Genomic DNA, 21,920 nt, shown 5'->3' on the forward strand with positions numbered 1-21,920 from the left:
ATAAATCGATAATGTTAATAATCAAATCGTTAGTTTTAAAACTTCATTGGAGAAAACTAAAACTTACTCAAATATTAATGATTGTTTGTGTAGTTTATTTTTATTAATCTGTGATGAATATACGGTTGTATCTATTTAAATAATCTCAACCATTTGATATTAAATGCATTTTGTTTGTATAGTTTACTTTTTTTTACATGTGTAGTTTGCCCTTTATAGTATCAAAGGATATCCATATATGAAATTACCCCGAGTTTGCAACATATATATTCTTTTGCCTAAGTTTTAATTTCAGTTTACATGTATCAGCCTCAGCTCCTTTGAAGCTACTTGGGCCAGACATTGTGTCAACAAAATTTCATCTTCTTTACCCAACACACCTTTCAATTTAACCACATTCAGATGTTCCCAAGTTGTAGCGTTGGCTACTCGGTTCGAATACTCCTTCCAGAAGCTACATATTCCTCCCTCGCTTGGACCGCAATAATTTCTAGGATCTACCTGCAAAATCACAGTACCCAATTATTAGTCCTAAATTTACAAATGTTTTCCACCAACTGTAGTAAGACTCTTTAAATTAATGAGTAGCTGCTCCAGAAAAGGGCTTATCCTTAGAACAGAAATTAAGGTAGCTATGCTTTGATTTCCCATTGTGCTATCAATCCAACACAACTCCTTTAAATTGTTGAAGGCAAAGTCATTTCTCGCGCAAATGGCTCCAGCTGATGGTAGCCACTTAGGAATTGGTACCTGAGGAACAAAATCCAAGTATCATCAACCCCTGTTCCAACGAATTTGATCCAACAATCCAATGCATGTGTACCTTGAAAAGCCAGGCAGAGACTGTCAGAGCCTTGACATGTTTGAAATCCATTAGAAGAAGGTTTTCACATGCAAATGGACTGTAGCCTGGACCATGTCTGAAATCAAGAATAACAGTCTCCATGTTTGGAGAATATTTTACAGAAAACCAAGGAAGTTGTCCCTGAAACACCACCTTCCTGAGGTTATACGCGAAAACATATATTTCATTCAACTGTAAACAATCCAATATCGTCAAGGTCTGGAATCTGGAACCAGATTCAATGTTCAGTGATTGTAATCCCTTGCATTCAGAAATCTGCAAACTTTCAAGGAACTGGGCTTTGAAATAACAGATGAAACTGTTGGAAGTCAAAAGTTGGGCTGTAAATCAAGTCAAATTTGGAGGATGAAGGCTGGAAATCAAAGCTGGAAATTAAACAAAGGGGGACATCGCACAGCCTAATGTTTTTCAACATAAGGGGTTGAAAATAAGAAAAAGGTATCATATTTTCAACAAAGGGGGCACCATTCGGTGTCCCAATTTTTTTAATTAAATTGTAATAGGATTAATTACACATTTAGTCATTGCACGCTTTAGGGTATTTACAAGATTAGTTCTCAAGCTTCAACTATAAATACTTTAGTCCATTTAGCTTCAATATCATCCAAAAATCTTCTAGTTCTCTCTCAAGTGTGTTTTGTAAACACCTGTAAATTTTCTCTTTAGTAAAAGATCTGCAGCAGTCCGAAGACGTAGGCAAAATTGGTTGAACTCCGTTATCAATTTCGGGTATTATTTTTTTGCTTTTATTTCGCATTCTCACTAATCTGGTTATAGGGAAATTACTCGTTACTCGGTTTATTTCCTAACAACTGGTAATAAGAGCTTTTGGTTGTGAATTTTGTCAATTTTTTGTGAGGTTACTATTCATTACTATTCACATGAATAGTAAAAATTTTGTCGGCGATACGAATTTGTTGATGGAGGTGTTCTAATACACGGTGGTTCGAAAGAATTGTCGGAAAGGATCCAAACGAAGCCAGATTCGAGTGGGAGCAATGGCTATAGACGAAGGGAATGTGAAAATTGAAAAGTTCGATGGTACGGACTTTGGCTTTTGGAAGATGCAAATTGAAGATTTTCTGTACCAGAAAAATCTAAATCAACCCCTCTTAGGAAAACAACCAGAGGGTATAAAGAATGAAGACTGAGCTCTTCTCGACAAACAAGCCCTCGGAGTTATCCGACTAACGTTATCCTGCAATGTTGCTTTCAACATAGCAAAGGAAAAGAACATGGCGGGTCTTATGGCGGCTCTCTCCAATATGTATGAGAAGCCATCGGCCTCAAACAAAGTTCATTTGATGAGGCGATTATTCAATTTGCGGATGGCGGAAGGGGCATCAGTGGCTCAACACCTAAATGAACTCAACACAATCACAACCCAGTTGAGTTCCGTGGAAATTGAATTCGATGATGAAGTTCGAGCTTTAATTCTCTTATCATCTCTATAGACAGTTGGAATGCTACTGTTACAGCAGTCAGCAGCTCGTCGGGACACAACAAATTAAAATTCGACGATGTTCGGGATCTGGTATTGAGTGAAGAAATTCGACGAAGAGAATCGGGTGAAGCATCAACCTCCTCAGCCTTGCACACGGAGTCTAGAAGGAGAACTTCAAAGAGAAATTCAAATCGTGGCAGATCTAAATCCAGAAGGGGAAAATCAAGAACAGGAAAGAAAGATTATACATGTTATAATTGTGGCAAGAATGGTCACTTTAAAAGAGATTGTCGAGCACTGAAGAAAGATACCGGCGCACAGGATTCTGCCAACGTGACAGAGGAGACAGGTGATGCCATGATTCTAAGTGTCAACAGTCCAATTGAATCATGGATCTTGGATTCAGGGGCATCTTTCCACTCCACCCCATGCCGAGAAATCATGGAGAACTATGTCAGTGGTGATTTTGGGAAGGTTCATCTAGCTGATGATGAAACCTTGAAGATCGTCGGAAGAGGAGACATCCGACTAAAGTTGCCAAACCAGACTACCTGGACGCTGAAAGGTGTGAGATATATTCCTGGTCTCAAAAGAAATTTGATTTCTGTTGGACACCTTGATGGAGAATGATATAACACAACCTTTTCAGGTTATGAATAGAAGATTACTAAAGGAGCACTCATCATTGCTTGTGGTAAGAAGACTGATACTCTCTATGTAACCTCAAATTTATAGAATATCATTGCAGTAGCAGATGCTGATGGAAAATCAAACCTATGGCACCAAAGGCTTGGCCATATGAGCGAGAAAGGGATGAAAACACTTTTGTCAAAAGGGAAGTTGTCGGATCTAAAGAATGTAGATATCGGACTGTGTGAGGATTGCATCTTTGACAAACAAAAGAAAGTCAGCTTTGAAAAGATTGGTAAGACAACCAAGGCTGAAAAGTTAGAGTTGGTTCATACTGATGTATGAGGACCAACTCCAGTTCCATCTTTTGCAGGCTCATTATATTATGTCACCTTTATTGATGATTCAACAAGGAAGGTGTGGGTTTATTTTCTGAAGAAGAAATCAGAAGTCTTTGATACCTTTAGAAAATGGAAGGCCATGGTGGAAAATGAGACTGGTCTGAAAGTCAAGCAGTTGAGGCCTGACAATGGAGGAGAGTATAGAAATAGGAGATTCAGAGATTTCTGCGCAAACAATGGGATCAAGATGGAGACAACAGTTCCCATGACACCGCAGCAGAATGCCGTAGCAGAGCGCATGAACAGAACACTGAATGAACGTGCCAGAAGCATGAGGATACATGCCGGATTGCCCAAATTTCTATGGGATGAAGCTATCAACACTGCAACTTACCTGATCAACCGTGGGCCCTTAGTTCATTTGGATGGCAGAATACCAGAGAAAGTTTGGAGCAAGAAAGAAATAAACCTTTCACACTTAAGAGTGTTTGGTTGTATTTCTTATGTACACATAGATTCTACTGAAAGAAATAAACTTGATGCCAAGTCCAACAAATACATATTTGTTGGTTATGGTGGTGATGAGTTCGGTTACCGGTTCTGGGACTATGAAAATCGAAAGATCATCAGAAGCATAAATATTACTTTCAATGAGAATGTGATGTATAAAGACAGGTCAAATGTAGAATCAAGTAGCTCCAATATCGAAGCTGAAACAAAGGAATTTTTTGAGTTCAAGGAGATTTCTGGAAATGATGTTCAGATCAATCCTGAAGCAGTTCAAGAAGAACCAGGCACACCGGAACTAAGGCGCTCCTCCAGAATTCCTAAACCAACCCAACGTTATTCGCTTTCTTTGCACTACTTGTTGCTGACCGACAATGGTGAACCAGAGTGCTATGATGAAGCAATGCAGGTGGAGGATTCAGTCAAGTGGGAGTCTTCCATGAAAGATGAGATGGACTCGCTTATGTCAAATCAGACGTGGGAATTAGCTGAATTACAACCAGGCAAGAAAGCGCTCCACAACAAGTGGATTTACAGGATTAAAGAAGAGCACGATGGGAGCAAACGCTACAAAGCAAGATTGGTTGTCAAAGGCTTTCAGCAAAAAGAAGGTATTGACTACAATGAAATTTTCTCTCCAGTCGTGAAGTTGTCTACAATCAGACTGGTGTTGAAAATTGTAGCTGCAAAGAATCTACATCTTGAGCAGTTAGATGTGAAGACAACTTTCCTTCATGGTGATTTGGAGGAAGAAATCTATATGAGGCAGCCAGAAGGCTTCATAGAGGCAATCAAGAAAAACCTGGTATGCATGTTAAAGAAGAGCTTGTATGGTTTAAAACAAGCTCCTAGACAGTGGTACAAGAAGTTCGATAGCTTCATGGGTAGCAATGGTTTTACCATATGCCAAGCAGATCATTGTTGCTACATCAAGAGGTTTGACAATAGCTTTATTATTTTATTGTTGTACGTTGATGACATGCTCGTTGCAAGCTCAAACATGCAAGAGATTATACACTTGAAGTAAAAATTGTCGAAGTAGTTTGCTATGAAGGATCTGGGCGCTGCAAAGCAGATTCTTGGGATAAGGATCAAGAGAGACACAAAGTAAGGGACTTTAATGTTATCACAGGCTGAGTACATCAACAAAGTACTCTCCAGGTTCAACATGCAAGATGCTAAACCAGTAAGTACACCTTTAAGTACAGTCACCAAAGACGAAGGAAGAACGTGCACACATGGTGAAGGTGTTGTATGCCTCAGCAATTGGAAGTCTAATGTATGTCATGGTTTGTACTAGACCAGATATTGCTCAAGCAGTGGGAGTTGTTAGCAGGTACATGAATAATACAGGCAAGGTACACTGGGAAGCAGTCAAATGGATCCTCAGATATCTGCGGGGTACCACAAACAAAGCACTTTGTTTCAAAGGTGGAGATACGATACTGACAGGCTATGCAGATGCCGACTTAGCCGGAAATGTTGACATCAGAAGGAGCACTACAGGGTATGTCTATACTCTAGGAGGAACCGCAGTGAGTTGGGTTTCTCAACTACAGAAGATAGTTGCTCTTTCCAGAACTGAAGCAGAATATGTCGCTGTTACGGAATCCAACAAGGAGATGGTTTGGCTCCAAAGTTTCTTGGAAGAGTTAGGCAAGAAACAAGAAAATAATGTATTGTATTGCGACAGTCAAAGTGCTATCCATCTAGCAAAGAATTTGTATTTTCATTCCAGAACGAAGCACATACAACTGTGATATCATTTTATCCGGTATCTTCAAGAAGATGGGATTTTGAAACTTGAAAAGATCAATGGAGCTCAAAATTCGGCAGACATGTTAACAAAGACGGTGACGACGGACAAACTGAAGTTGTGTTCAGCTTCAGTTGGCATGCTAGAGTAACAAGACCAGAAATGCTGCTGCATTGATCAAGGTGTGAAGACAGATTAAAATCAGTCTTCAAGTGGGAGATTGTTGGAAGTCAAAAGTTAGGGCTGTAAATCAAGTCAAATTTGGAGGCTGGAGGCTGGAAATCAAAGCTGGAAATTAAACAAAAGGGGGCACCGCACAGCCTAATGTTTTTCAACATAAGGGGGTTGAAAATAAGAAAAAAGGGGATCACATTTTCAACAAAGGGGGTATCGTTCGATGCCCCAATTTTTTCATTAAATTATAATAGGGTTAATTACACATTTAACCACTGCATACTTTAGGGTATTTACAAGATTAGTCCTCAAGCTTCAACTATAAATACCCTAGCCCATTTAGCTTCAATATCATCCCAAAATCTTCTAGTTCTCTCTCAAGTGTGTTTTGTAAACACCTGTAAATTTTCTCTTTAGTAAAAGATCTGCAGCAGTCCGGAGACGTAGGCAAAATTGGCTGAACTCCGTTATCAATTTCGGGTATTATTTTTCCGCTTTTATTTCACATTCTCACTAATCTGGTTATAGGAAAATTACTCGTTACTCGGTTTATTTCCTAACATAAACTATTTGACTTGTCAGCTTGATCACAGACTTCAAATGAATAATATTTATGCATGATCATCATTTTTTTGTGAGTAGAAAACATGTTATATAATTGATTTATAGATTTTTTAGTACAGAAGTGCGTCTCGCTTACGAAAGGCGCTCCTTCACCTTACGTCCTGCACCTAGGTTTGAGAGACCCTTTGTGCTTCAGTGCGCCTTGCGCCTTTTAAAACTAAAATTGAAAAAGTGAAGGTCGGAAATCACATGCTGCCATTATCCTTGGAAAAAGCTCATCATATTTGTATTTGTTCATCGATAAATCTAGAACATATGCTATAGAGGTTTACGCGACTTTCTCAATATAATTTATTTTATTCACAACATTAAATTTTAAACTTAATCATTTTTAAGGATTTAATCTCATCTCATTGAATCAAATGATCCTTGGTAGCTTACAAATATTATTTAATTACCTTAAGATCCTTTACACGAGCTCCTCGGAATAAAAGGGAATCATTGACGAAGAAAATGTGAGAAGTTGTCGGTGCACCCTTACAAGCTCAAACTCCAATAAGTTTCTCACATTCAGTAACACTATGAAGTATCCCCAACCCCGACAAACCTTCCGAACATAGAGCAAAGAGACACGGCCAAATGGGATCACTTTGCGTTCCGCCTCTTCTTGCTTTGTTTAAATTTAAGATAGGGTAAACTGTATGGATGGTCCTTCATGTTTTCAGTTTGAACAATTTTAGTCATCGGTCAATAGTTTTTATCCCTTACATTGTTGATTCGTTCGATTTTGGTCAATAGTTTAAACAATTTTAGTCATCGGTCATTGAGTTGACAATTACAAAATAAAATTAAAACCACCTAAAGGTATACACGTCAGCCCTAAAAAATGAATAAGAAAAAAAATTCACCAAGCTTTTCCGTAATCCCACTAAACACTCTTTTCTTCATCTTGATTCAACAAATTCCCAAAATTACTATATGCAACATCAGCTTTCAAAGTTATGCCTAAATCAGTGCTTCATTGATGCTCTTACCCAACCATGTTTTCAATGCGTCAGAGGTTTATTTAGACTGTTTATGACAGTCTAACATCTTGAAGCGATGTTACTCAACCATGATCAGCAATCCGTCATTAGTAATATAGATTGCAAAAAGACGATGATGGAAGTTGAGAGGAACAGAAAGATCCTCACAATAGAAAATGACAGTTAATTCCAAGATAAATTCATCACCATTCTTACTCGAACACAGAAAAAATTTTAACGGAAAACGACAGAAAAATTATTAACGGCAATAGTGGAGACGCCAAGTTTTTCGTTCAGATCCGGCAGTTTTTCGCATAGGAGATTTCTATTATTCATGAAAGTTGCTTGGGACGACAGGCTCAGGAGCTTGATCAACTCAATGTTGGCCACTCGAACATCTCTGTTCTCGTTACGCAGTGTTTCAAGCTCTCCCATGAATGCCTGTAGGCGAGAAAAGCTAAGATCGAAGTGGTCACTCAGTTGTTGATACTCAAGGATGAGACGAGCGTGGTTGAGGCGGTGATCGGTGGCAACATTGTCGGACGCATGCTTGAGGTCATCCGAGGAAGAGCAAGAGGAAGGGGTGATGGAAAGGGATTGAGGGAGAGTAAAACTGGGTGAGAAAATGAAGTTATATATCGAATAGAAGTCGTGGTTAGATCTTGGTCGTGATAATACTGAAGTGGAGATGCCGCCGGCGATACATGGTTTCGATTCTCCACCGTGGCGTTTAGATTGAAAGATGGAGATGTTGGTTTCTCCATGATGAACACTTTGAAAATTTGGGGTCCGACAAAGAAACTTAGGAAACTGTTAAATAAAAAATAATGAATTAACAAGCGGTTCGCCTAGAAGAAAGAAAATGTGAGAAATAATAAGGACAAAATAAAGACATGTTTATATGGAGATTTTAGTTTCATAGGTGAGTGGGAGAAAAAAAAGTTTAAAAAGAAACATATTTACAATATAAAGTATTAAAATTATAAGGTCGAAAATATAAGAAACTATTTATATAGTTTATTTTTTAAGATATTAATATTATATATTTATATTATTTTTATGGTGTGATATATATTTATTTATTTTCAAAAATTAAAAATATATATTATCATTAATTAAGCATTATATTTAAGATTTTTAATTTAATTCAATTTTTAAAAAGATACGAATTCAAGAAAAGAAAGGTCAAAGCATGGGAACAATGAGTGTTGAATTACAATTAATTGCAAAATAATAGTATAATTTTTCTTAAATTAAGATTGATCAACATAAATAAAATCCACATTTGAAGACGGAAAATAAGTTCACAATTTCCCAAGGTTGAAAATTTGAAAATTACGTACTACTTTGAAAGTGTCAATCGTGCAGTCGAAGTCGATAATCTCGATACCTAACCCATAACTTCTTCTTCTTCTCAATTCCATAAAAAAATCAAAATAGACAAAGTCAATGGCTAATAAAACATAAAAAATTGTGTATCGAAGATGCTGACCTTTGTTTCTTCTTCAACCTGCAGAATACGGTGAGGAAATTTCTCGATACATGAATGGAAACTAAGCCATCAATTCCAGGGTTCATTGTTTGGTCAAAAAACCTTGTTGGCAAAGTTAGCAACAATTACTAAGAAACATAAAAATTCTATTACTTGTCAAAGCTCGCACCAAAACGTAATTGCTTACAAAGAATCTAACCAGAAACCTTAATTTCTTGCACTGGGACACAGTATAAATACAACACATGTATGTTTGCCCGAAAGCATTTGGATTTTGGACAGGTGCTAGCAAAAGGGTATTATTAAGTGAATCACATTACGATCATAACTTCATGTCTTCCCTTACTAGGAAACATAGATGCCTCAAGCTTAAGGTATATATATGTACGTACATTAAGTATGCTTTGTCTTAATTTCCTTGTTTCTAACTGATAAAACTATTGACAGAGAAAGATTGCAAAGAAAACGATGACAGCAAGATTCAGAAGGTTGAAAAGTGAGATGGAAAAGATAAGCATAGAGCAACAAGTTATCAAGGAAGGGCAAAGGCAAGTTGGAACCAAAATTGAAGAAATAAATGAACAGTGTGAGCAACTGAGACAAGAGACTAAGCAAATCATCCGACAGAGCGTTAACACTCAAATCCGGTTGGCGCTAATGTTCAACATCCTCAAGGCACGAGAAGAAGGCGATTTTGCTAAGACTTGTCAATTAACTCGATTGCTTCGGTGAGTATCGTTGTTTATCATTGTTTGTTGGGATTCCTAAAGAATGGTGAAATTAACGTGAAATTTCCTTTTTCTTTTTTTCAGTGAAATTATGGCTCAGCAATAATATGAAGCATGGAAGTTGCGTTTATCAATTAATGGAGTGAACCAAGGAGGGGCTGGCGGAGGCGGTCGCCTACTAAAAATTTTAAATTCTTAGTGTTTTTACACATATGCAGTCATCTGCTTCTTAATGTTTTTTCTCTTTTCTATTTCTTTAGTATTTTCTCGTCTAATTCTTCAAAAATAACAATGTCAAATGAGTTCTACTTCTTTATTTCTGGTGTATGAAGTATGTAATGTTGTATTAATGAATAGATGTAACCATGTTTTAAATAACGTTCGCAGTTACGTTTTCGGTCGCGTCGCATTTATCACGGTTGCAGACATAATGAATGTTATTGCTGTAACACTCCCAACTCGTACCCGACCCGGATACAAGTCCGAGGTGTCACATTAAATTTTTGAACTTTGACTTCCAAAGAAAATCAAGGAAATTTTGAACTTTCATTACAATAAAAGTTATTGACTTACAAAAGTTTGACCAAAACAACACAAAAACCGATTAGAGCATTCGTAATTAACAAACTGTTTACATGCCAACATACTAAATACAACAAAACACATACTTTGCCAATTACTTCTGATCTGATCTTCTAGTAATGATGCTGTCCTTGCCACTCCTAATTCTAATCTTCTGGTTTCTGGGTACCTACGTGTAAATCACTTACACGTTAAGTCACAGACTTAGTGAGGCATGAACTAAACATTTAACAATACAATCATGAACATGTACTACTATCAATCTCTTATGACATTGCAATGTACATGTATATACTACACTACAACATATATAAATATGATATGCACAATTGAACTTTAATTTCTTATAAGAGTTTTCATTCAATTCTCTTTGAATGCCCATGTATATTATTGAGAACAAGAGGTACGTGAGTACACTGAGGTTGTGCACAATGCTGTCACCACAGCTCAAATAATTTCCACTAGGGGCACTGAATATTTGTCCCGAAGGACCACTGATAATTTCTCGACTCTTGACATGCCAATTATACCTACAACTATAATATCATATTACATGGGCTTAATTATAAGTATCTGTCACATTTCAAATCACTTCTATCTTTCTCATATAACACATCACATGTACAAATATGATTCTTTAATCTTTTCATACATAGCTTAGGATTATCCATTGATGATATCATTCATTACACATATTGTCATATTATAACATGGATGGCTTATGCATGTAATCACTATAACAATATATATATATATATATATATATATATATATATATATGTATGTATGCATGCACATGAATATAAAATCATGAATTCAACAATAAGAGATAGACTTATCGCAAGTCCTATCTCCATACACTCTATCCAGAACGTGCACTCACCTTAGTCTTGCTTGCTTTGATTTTATATTAATTCTTTGATTGTTCCGGAACATGATTACGTTCTATATCTACATAATAATACATTGATACATATCAGTATTCTAATTGATATATTCTAATCTTCCATCTCTTAAACTAAAAGAAATACTACTTTCCTATCTTGTTTAAGGTAGGTATCGGTACACTCTAGAGTGTATCGGTACATCCCTTAATGGGTGTATCGATACACTACCTGTGTATCAGTACCCAAATTACATTCAAAGTTTTCATCTTAAGGGGGAGTATCGATACACTGCCTAGGTATCGGTACCCTTTTGAATATTTCTTGAATTTTACCTTGGATGTATTGGTACCTGTTGAATGTGTACCGATACACACCAGCCCAGAATTTCATTTTAAGCACGGAAATTACCTCAATTCCACTCAAACACTTCATATTTCATTCCTTCACATATTCTTAACTTACCTATTCATACTTAAACTCATTAATACTCCTTTAGCACATCTTTAATCTCAAATTTCTATCATCCATATACAATTCAAGAATTACCCCAACTTTGCAACATATTCAAATTCCAATTCTAACACTTCATATGTCTTAATTCGGTTGATGACAAGTCAAATTTAACTTCCAATTCTAATTAGGAACTATATTCCAAAATTTCATTCAAGAACTCCTAATCTTTATTCCTTCCTACACCCTTCATCTTGTTGTTTTAAGACAAATTAAGCTTTCCTTAAGCTTAATTTCCATCTAATAATCATAAACCAACCTTAAATTTCAGCTAATAAGCAACTAATAAGAATTCTTACCTTTGCTTGGGCTCACGTAAGAAGGAAGAAGAAGAGGAAGAGAACTCTGGAAGCTTGTTTTGCTTCCCTCGCTTCCACATGGTTAATATATAACCATATCCCAATTAAATTATTTACTGACCAATTACCATCTTGTCCTTCAATTCCATCTTTCTTGCAATTAAATACCATACCAAATTTACAATATAAGTCCTTACTCTATTCAATTATTATACTTTAGTCACCAAATTTTAAAGTTTAACAATTTAGTCAATAACCTGGTATAGAGAATGTTACAATTGCGGTCATTGCAGATATCGCGGTTGTGAATTTTTTAAATGTCGTACAACTTACCCTAAAATAACTAAATTAAATATAATTAAAATAAATTGTAAAATTTAAATTACATAAATTTAGATTACTGAAATTAAGACTAAATTAAATAAAAATTTAATTTTACATTTTTAAACTAGGGATTAAATTATAAATTCTAAAAGTGGGAGGGATCTCATATTAATATATCTTTTAAAATTATATTTTAAAAATTCTTAAAAAAATAATAAATCACCCCTCCCCTTCCCCACCTTTATGGTTCTGGCTCCTTCCCCCCTTAATAATTGTCTGAAACAAAAATGTTTTTGACCTTCTTCCTCCTCCCCCATCATTGTCTGAAACAAAAAAAAATGTGCCACCAATGTTTTTGTTTTGGAATCACGGTTAGATAATGGTTGTTGCGTCTCGTTATCGGCGCAATCGTCTGTTTCCTGTTAAATTGCGGGCGCAATCGACGAGATTGGTGTGAATCCGTGACCCACCGTAAAAACCATGAAAACCGGTTTCAGACGGTAGCGCGACCGCAATATCACGTCCGCTATCACGTTTTCGGAACGCTATTTGATACCATGGATGTAACACTCTCATCCGGTCTAGTCGAAAACCGAATCGATGATATTATATTAACCAATTGGATCGATAACTATGACTTTACTAACCCTAATTTAATTTTTGGATAGTTGATTAATCAATATTACGACTTTATTGACTGATCTATAAATATTCTCTGCATGAAGAAAAAAGAGAGATGATTAGTTTTCTAGTATACCAGATAGATTTTCTTCTTTGTACTCTTCTTCTTCATCTCTTTTTCTTAACTTTTCCTCGAAAGTTTCTTAGATTTTCTTGCTCGCCAAACACCATGAGAGCTTGAGAGAGAGTTGTATTATGTCGTGATCCTACTTGATCATAGAACTTGTTTATTTCTTTCATCCCTGTGTTGAACAATTTCATACTTCTATTAATAAATAGCTTGTTTCGAAATTTATTTATCTTTGACTTGTTATTTGTGCGCATTTGTTATATAAATATAGACTTGCAGAATTCAAAAAAAAACATTGAGTGAGGTTTGTGAGCACATGTTATAGTGAGAGCTACGCGATAGATAGTAGAGATCCGAGGATCTTGGTTTGTTTCGATAACGTGAGAAGTTAATCAAATTTAGGGTTATAAAAATATAAGTTAGGTGGGTTATTTGAGTGGGACTCGAGAGAGTAAACTCCTTTTATCTTGTCGAGACATTAGGTAAGTTTATCGATATACGATATTCATTGATAGATTTTATTTAGATCACAATGTGCTGCGTATCCATCTGTTCAATAGTTAGTATTTTATTTTAGTTTCATTAATTTCAATTCCAACCCTCCATTTATATTGTTTTACTTTCATGTTCTTAAATTCAACTTTCAATTTCAACTTATTTATATATTCATTGAAGTTTTATATATAATGAGACTCAAACTTAAGTACTTAATGATCAGAGATTTTAGTATTTGTTAATCATATAGAGAAGTAATTAGTAATTGGAAGCAATTAATATTTTAGTTTTTATAAAACAGGAGGACTAAATTTATATAATAAATCAACTATGTAAAGTATAATAATGAAAATAGTATACTAAAACAACAGTTGTTTTTTCTTATTGGGTTTCGTGCGTTCTCTTCATTTTTTTACTTTTACTTTTTCTCTTTCTCTCTCTCTCTTTCACAAGCTTTCATTCTTATGGTCTTTCCCTTATATTCTTTTCCTTTTCTTTATCAAAATACCGATCGAAAGAAATCTGTTGATGCCACCATCGACGATAGACAAAATCGGCCCTTACATTGTCTTTATTATCCTTCTTTCCAACACCGTCAACGAGGCATACGAGATTATTGATAGAATTGCAGACAATGCTTGTCAGTACCCCACTACAAGAAGTACTGTAGGAATGATGGTAGCCAGTACAGTTGAACGAGATACTTTATCATCACCAATGTCATAAGAATCGACACTGACCGACATGATAAAGGATATGAAAAGACCTAGTCAGGTACAAGTTGTGCAAATACCAAAACTAGTTAGTGTATTTTGTGGCGACTGGCGACTGGCGACAACCACGTGTATGACGAGGGTCTTCAAAACCTAGAGTCAATTTACTTCAGCGGAACTCACATTGTCTGGACACAAATATTTTCGACAGTACATACAATACAAGTTGGAGGATTCATCGGCTATTTTCCCCAAAAATCACCTTACATCTATATATTTTCCTGTCAGACACCGTTCAGATTATATTTCTCGATCTAACACACTTTACAGAAAGGCGCACCCCTACACCGCGCTTTAGGCCACGTGAGATAAGACGTGCAACTCGAGTGTTAATTTTGTAAATATTTTAAAAGTGGTGCTTAATATGTAATTAATTTATGTTATGATGATATTTGTGTAAAAAAACCAATTTTATCTATTTATTTTTTTTGATATTATTTTTAACAACAATTAATAATATTTATTGAATTTTAAAATTAATTGTTTAAAAATATTAAAATAAACTTTTAATTACAAATGAGATATCAAATGAATTATTATTCATTTTTTTAAAAATAAATAAAAATGAATTAAAAATGAATAAAATTCAATAAAAATATAATGTAAAGTTAAAAATATCACCTCTTTATTTAAAATATTCTTTCTGATATTAATTTTAAAAAATATAAAATAAGTATTAATTTTTAATTTTACTAAAAATGAATAAATATTATGAACTGCTGTTAAAAAATAATAATTAATGACGAGATAAAAAAGTTTTTGTGAAGATTGAGCAGAAAAGATCAACTCTTTGATCGGATGCTTATTTGTGGTACAATTGAGTTGATATTTAGACAGCAGTTAGATAATTTTAAGTTATTGACTTTGTACGATCGAATTTTCATTCGATTCATGTAACTTTCCACACCTACGACTGTTTAACAATCATAAACTTGACTAAAATAAACTTTTAATTACAATTGAGGGATCAAATGAATTATTATTCATTAATTATTATTTTTTAAAAACAGTTATAATGTTTATTCATTTTTAATAAAATTAAATATTTATTTTATATTTTTTACAATTAATATTAGAAAGAATATTTTAAATAAAGAGGTGATATTTTTTAGCTTTACATTATATTTTTATTGAATTTTACTTATTTTTAATTTATTTTTATTGCATTTTTATTTATTTTAAAAAAATGAATAATAATTAATTTAATCTCTCAATTGTAATTAAAAGTTTATTTTAATATTTTTAAACAATTAATTTTAAAAGTCAATAAATATTATTAACTGTTGTTAAAAATAATATCACAAAAAATAAATAGATAAAGTTGGCGTTTTTACACATATATCACTCTAATAGAAATTAATTATATATTAGCCACTATTTTAAAAATATTTACAAAATTAACATCCGAATTTTTTACACATTTAACATAGCATGCTGCAGGGGCGCCTTACCCCACGTGACGTCTTACTCCCACGTGGCGCCATATCAAGCTAAAGTGCGTTGTAGGGACGCACTTTTATGAAAAAAAAAAGTGTTAGATCAGAAATATAACATGAACGGTGCCTGGAAATATATAAATGTAGGGTGATTTTGGGGGAAAATCACCGGATTCATCCAGCTTGTACTTTGGGAATGCTGTCAATTCTAACGTCAGTACAAAAGGTCGAGTCAATTACTCAAACAATCAACAAATCAATCAGCAATCATATCAGTAGAATAGAATAGGTATGCTCAGCAACTGATATTTTAACAACAATTGATACAACAACCTATGTATCAACAGAGGATGCAACGGTCTCAATTAACAGCTCAACAATAGTAACCAAGAATCATGCAACAAGGACAATCGTCTATTGCTAGTCATGCTCCTGAATCGACATCATCTCTCTAGTTTTTACTTCGAGAGTATATCACAAAGAACAAAGCAATGATTCAGAGACATGATGATTCTTTGCGAGCATTGGAGGCATGGATGGGCCAATTAGCTAGTTCTCTTGGAGATATTCTCTCTATATCATTAAAAAAAATTTGAGTGCTAAAGATTCGAAGATACTCTAAGACCATTCAGTGGTTGTACGGTGCGAGGATGGTGTTCTATGAAAGAGTATTTAAAGGATGTATAACAACAATATTAATCAATAAAGTATAAAGGTCAATGATGTTTATTTAGACTTCCTTCCCTTCATCGTTCGAAGACCTACCACCTTTTTCAATCGCTCGACAACTACAACCTAAACTTTTTTTTCTTATTTCCTCGAGTTTAGTATTCAAACTATAAAGTCAATCATTTCCCCAAGTCTACGGGTTGTTTGAAAATTTACAAGTTTGATGTTTTATTTGGAAGGGAATATGAACCGTAGGATTCCATCAAATCATAATGCGTGGATAAACTGGAAAGGGTCTAATTCCATTTTTTTATATCACTCGTGCGTCGTCGTTTCGATTTTATTTCCGTCGTGGATAAACCGGAAAGGCTTGTAAACATAAATTTTAAGATTAAGTATATAAATGGTCTTTGTTATAGGGTACTGTTTTATTTAGTCATTTGACTATTGAAAATTATAAACAATCTCTAATTATAAGATGATGCTTTGTTAAATCATTCTATTATTAAAAGTTACAAAATAATAATTTGATTATATATATATGTTCTAAACTCGTCCTCTTTCGTTAAAAAAATTAACAGTTATTTGAGCTAGACATTAACTTGCTCATTGGAATATGATAAGATATAATCTCAGAATTGTTTAAGTTTGGATCGAGTCTTTATTTATATTATGTCGTCAAGCCAGTGCTTGAAACATTATATCATCGAACTAGTACTTGAAACCAATGACGATGTCAGTAGACGTCATTAAAATATGATTTTATCATATCCTACTCAAAAGATTAATATCGAGCTCAGACAACCATAATTTTTTAACGAAAAATATGAGTTTAAAACATATGAATAGTCGGGTAACTATTTTGTAACTTTTAATAGTTTGAGGATTCAACAAAGCAACGTCCATCAGAAGATGATTTTGTAACTTTTAATACTGTCGGATTTAATTTTTTTGTTTATGTTCTCAATTAATTATGAAGAAAAAGGATCTTAAACATCTGAATTCTTTTATCCTATTAGAAAAAGAAAACTATACATGAATGTAAATTTCTAAAATTATAAATTTGTAGGACAAAACTCAGCTATTAATGGAGCAGAATGTTGAGACTCTACTTCTCATTGTATGGCTCCAAATCTACCAAGAGCTCGGGTAAGTATACGAATTTATATGATTGATAATGAGAATGAAATATGAGGGAGAAAAACTCGGTAAATGAACAATAGGATCAATTCTATCATTTTTTTCCCATTTGCAGGCATCGTCAAATGAGTTCAGTGGGATCAAATGATCCCCATCAAGGTAGTGAACTCCAACCGGATCATAGGAGTTCAGTGGGATCGAATGCCCCAAATCAAGGTAGTGAATTGCACCGACATCAGATGAGTATCTCACATGACCCCTATCAAGGTGGTGAATTGCAGCAGTGTCAGGTGAGTTCAGTGGGATCAAATGACCCCCATCAAGGTAGTGAACTACATCAGTGTCAAAGGAGTTCAGTTGGATCAAATTATTGGGAAATAAAACGAGTAATTTCCCTATAACCAGATTAGTGAGAATGCAAAATAAAAGCGGAAAAATAATACCCAAAATTGATAACAGAGTTCAGCCAATTATGTTTACGTCTCCGGACTGCTGCAATCTTTTACTAAAGGGAGAAAATTTACAGGTGTTTACAAAAACACTTGAGAGAGAGTTAGAATGATTTGGGGATAATTTTGAAGCTAAATGAACTAGGGTATTTATAGTTGAAGTTTAAGGACTAATCTTATAAATACCCTAAAGCACAATGACTCAATTTGGTAATTATCCCTTTGCCAATTTCAACAATATTGGCTGTCCACTTTGAATTCAAAATTACCGTCCAATTTGAAATTCAACCATCCATCTAGAATGCCAACAACAATTGTCAACTTTCAATAATCTCCCACTTGAAGACTGATTTTAAACTGTCTTCACACCTCGATCAATGCTGCAGCTTTTCTAGTCTTGTTATACTAAATCTGCGTCAGCCCTTCTTACTCCCTAAAGGCTGACACTCCTCGCATTGAACCCTTGTCATTGGAGTTCTTTGCACCATCATGCATCGGCATTTTCTCATGGCAAAGTCCGATGCCTCTTCTTGCCTCCTCCCTTCTACCACGAAGGTTGGAGCTCACTTCCCACCTTGCAAATGGGTAGTTTCTCCATGGTTGCCTTGTCCCTTAACATCTTGGCTCCCTTCGACTCTTGTCCACTAGTCTTTGAAGGATTGTTCCTCACTTGAACATCCTCGGCAAGCCCCTGCTTCGACCCTTCTCTTAAGATGGTCTCTGAAGCCATGTTCTCTACACGAACATGCTCGACAAACTCCTTGGACACTGACAACTTTTCTTGCACTTGGCTTCTACTCGCCTTGAAAGAAATGAACCTTATTGAGCCAACTCTCAACACCCCTTCGATCTTGGGTTCATCCTCTTCTCTGGACAACTCAATCTTTGGCTCATCCATCACATTGGATGACTCGGCTACCCTCGGGTAGTCTCGCAACACTTCGGGCATCTTATGTCTACGCCTCCTCGTTTACTCGACTTTTACCCTCGGCTTAGCATCTTTGCCACTTGAAATTGTGCCAAGACTACACACATCTTCCCCAGATCCACCATTTGGTTCATCATTGAGTGGACTTTCTCTGCCACTCGAGGAACAACATTCCTTATCCTCTGACTTATCTTCATTACGGAACCTATTGCCGCTATCCTCGGCTTTCGGCTTTGCTTTGGAAGTCTTGTTCTTCTTGACTCCAAATTCTTTGATGGACTCAGCGGTTGTCAAGGCTTTAGACAACTCATTGACTTCTGTTCGCTCCAACACTCTCTTCGCCCATGGCTTCAATCCGAGCATGAAGGTGAAGAATCCATCTTCTTCACTCAAACTTGGGACTTTCAGCATGAATCTTCTGAATCGGCTCACATACTCCTTAAGTGTCCATTTATGCCTGAGACACCTCAACTTGAACCACGCCTCCATCCTGGTATACTGTGAGCAGAGTTGCTCATTTTGCACCCTTGACTTGACGGTTTTATCTCTTGTTATCACACCGGGTCCCTTCTTATGCTCGACTGCTTTGACACTCACAATCTCGTCACTTTTCGATCCTGGGTTGACTACTTGAGAACTTGTAGTCGCACCACTCTTTCTCCTTGATTCGGCTACTTTAGAACATGTAGCCTCACCAAGTCTTTCCCCTTTCTTGATTGCTTGGATACTTGCAATCTCGGGCTTTCTTCCGGGTTTGGCTGCTTCAACATTAATAGCCTTGCTTCGTTTCGATCCTTGCTTGGCCGCATTGATCCCATCAATTGGGCTAAGTCTTTTTCCTGGCTTGGTAGCTTTAACACTTACGACCGTGCCAATTCCCGCTACTTCTCCTTCTTCCATCCTCTTCATGATGGTTGTAAGGCGAAACTTCTCGGGACATCCTCTAATCAAATGAGGACAATCACAGAAGTAGCACTTCAATTTTTTCTTGCTCTCATTCTTCTTTACACTGGACTTAGCCTTGCCATTCTTTCCCGATGGCATTCCTTGGCTACGAATAGTCGATGTCTCACCTTGGCCACTCGAAGAGCTTTCTCTATCATCTCTCCGCTGTACCTTTTCCCGGTCTCCCCCACTATTGCCACTATCTCTAGGCATGGGCCTGGACGACACATCGCTACTTGGCTTGACACCTACAAGCCCAGACAGCTTTCCGGCTACAGCTATGGCCTTCGAAAGTCTCTGGGCATCACCTTGCTCTTCCCCGAGCATCGCCCCTGGTCGCATCACTTTGCGCTCCCCCGAGCATCGCCCCTGGTCGCATCACTTTGCTATCCCCCGAGCATCGCCCCTGGTCTAAGTCCTTCCAAGAAGGCCTTGAGCACATCCCATTCACTCATTGCTCCCTTGCATATGAGCAGCTCCCTTTTGAGCTCATCAACTTCGTTTCTCAAAGCCATCGCTCCCACTCGAATCTGGCTTCTTTTGGATCGTTTCTGACAATTTCCGCGAACCACCGTGTATTAGAATACCCCCGTTGACAAATTCGTACCGCCGACCAAATTTCACTATTCACGAAATTCACTATTCATGTGAATAGTAACCTCACAGAAAAATTGAAAAAATTCACAACCAAAAGCTCATGATACCAGTTGTTGGTAAATAAAATGAGTCATTTCCCTATAACCATATTAGTGAGAATGCGAAATAAAAGCGGAAAAATAATACCTGAAATTGATAACGGAGTTCAGCCAATTATGCCTACGTCTCCGGACTGGTGCAGATCTTTTACTAAAGGGATAAAATTTACAGGTGTTTACAAAAACACTTGAGAGAGAGCTAGAATGAATTGGGGATAGTTTTGAAGCTAAATGAGCTAGAGTATTTATAGTTGAAGCTTAAGGACTAATCTTATAAATATCCTAAAGTACAATGACTCAATTTGATAATTATCCCTTTGCCAATTTCAACAATATTGGATGCCCACTTTGAATTCAAAATTGCTATCCAATTTGAAATTCAACCGGTCATCTAGAATGCCAGCAACAATTGTCAACTTTCAACACGAATGATCCCCATCAGAGTAATAAACTACAACATTGTGTGATGAGTTCAATGGGATCAAATGATCCCAGTCAAGGTAATTTCGTGGGATTAGTTGACCCCCATCAAGTTAGTGAACTGCAACGAGTTCAGCGGAGGAGCAAATGACCCACATCGAATTATTGAACAGCTTCAGACAAGTTCAGTGCGACCAATCATACGTAGATTCCTAAAGCGTAAGGTATATATGTATGTGTATTAAGCATGCTTTCAGGAGCTCCTTCATGCTTTCCTTGCTTCTAACTACTAAATAGTCACAGAGAGGGATTGCAAAAAAAAAAACTATGGAGGAAAGGATTAAAATGTTGAGAACTGAGATGAGAGAGACAGTGAAAGAGCAAGAACTTATCAGGGAAAGTCAAAGGAAACTTCAAAAAATAATAGAAGAGAGTGAGCAACTAAGAAGAGACTAATCGAATAACCCAACAGTCTCGAATCCGCTTGGCTCTCATGTTCAGGATCATCAAGGCACGAGAAGCATGCCATTTTGCTCTGGCTTCTACCTTAACTGAATTGCTTCGGTCAGTTCGTTGTTTTGTCAGTTTTTGGTGTGCTTCCTAAAAGATGATGAAATCAACGTAAAATTTCCTTCTGTTTCAGTGAAATATGTGAAATAATGGCGCCGGAATCGAACCCGAAAAAGAAGAAATAATGGTTCGGGAATAATCTGAAGCATGGAAGTTGCCTTTATTAATTAATGAAGATGGTCTCGGAGTTAATTGTTAGTCCATTCAGTCTCTTAATATCTTTTTTTCCTTCTCTTTCACATTTATCTAGGTTTTATTTTACATATTTATGTTTTTTTATTTTATTTAATAAATCTTTCGTTTTTCTCGTAAGAATGGTGGATATTTTTGTTTGCTCTTGTAGTACGTGTTTGTCTTGCTTTTGTAAATCTATCTTTTTTTTTGGATTGGATTATCATCGCCTCTTTAGTTGACGGTTATTTGATTATCTTATTGATCTATCATTACTTTGGATCTTCAGAGTAATTCTCTAATATTGATAGATACTCATAATTGTCCTGAATATATTGTACTTAAATTAT

General features: G+C 35.9%; 2 protein-coding genes and 1 pseudogene across 3 annotated transcripts; 1 reads left to right on the forward strand and 2 right to left on the reverse strand.

The window, feature by feature from the left end:
- Nucleotides 1-282: 282 nt before the first annotated feature.
- Nucleotides 283-7,323, reverse strand: LOC120198126. Its single transcript, XM_039199505.1, has 4 exons — nt 7,316-7,323; nt 824-1,163; nt 577-750; nt 283-501 (listed from the first exon to the last, which is right to left on the reverse strand). The coding sequence occupies exons 1-4, from the start codon at nt 7,321-7,323 to the stop codon at nt 292-294; spliced, it is 732 nt and encodes a 243-aa protein (XP_039055436.1). The 3' UTR covers nt 283-291.
- Nucleotides 7,324-7,540: 217 nt separating this feature from the next.
- On the reverse strand, nt 7,541-8,148 carry LOC120198127 (annotated as a pseudogene).
- Nucleotides 8,149-9,120: 972 nt separating this feature from the next.
- LOC120197965 lies at nt 9,121-21,560 on the forward strand. Of its 2 annotated transcripts, XM_039199364.1 has the most exons (4): nt 9,121-9,172; nt 9,246-9,526; nt 14,501-14,502; nt 21,519-21,560. In XM_039199364.1, the coding sequence occupies exons 1-4, from the start codon at nt 9,131-9,133 to the stop codon at nt 21,536-21,538; spliced, it is 345 nt and encodes a 114-aa protein (XP_039055295.1). In that variant the 5' UTR covers nt 9,121-9,130; the 3' UTR covers nt 21,539-21,560. The 2 variants fall into 2 exon arrangements, with proteins under 2 accessions (XP_039055295.1, XP_039055296.1); XM_039199365.1 differs by lacking the exons at nt 14,501-14,502; nt 21,519-21,560 and adding an exon at nt 9,611-9,647.
- Nucleotides 21,561-21,920: the final 360 nt, after the last annotated feature.

This window comes from Hibiscus syriacus, unplaced genomic scaffold (genome assembly GCF_006381635.1).
Source record: "Hibiscus syriacus cultivar Baekdansim isolate YM2019G1 unplaced genomic scaffold, ASM638163v2 tig00117056_pilon, whole genome shotgun sequence".
NCBI lineage: Eukaryota > Viridiplantae > Streptophyta > Magnoliopsida > Malvales > Malvaceae > Hibiscus > Hibiscus syriacus.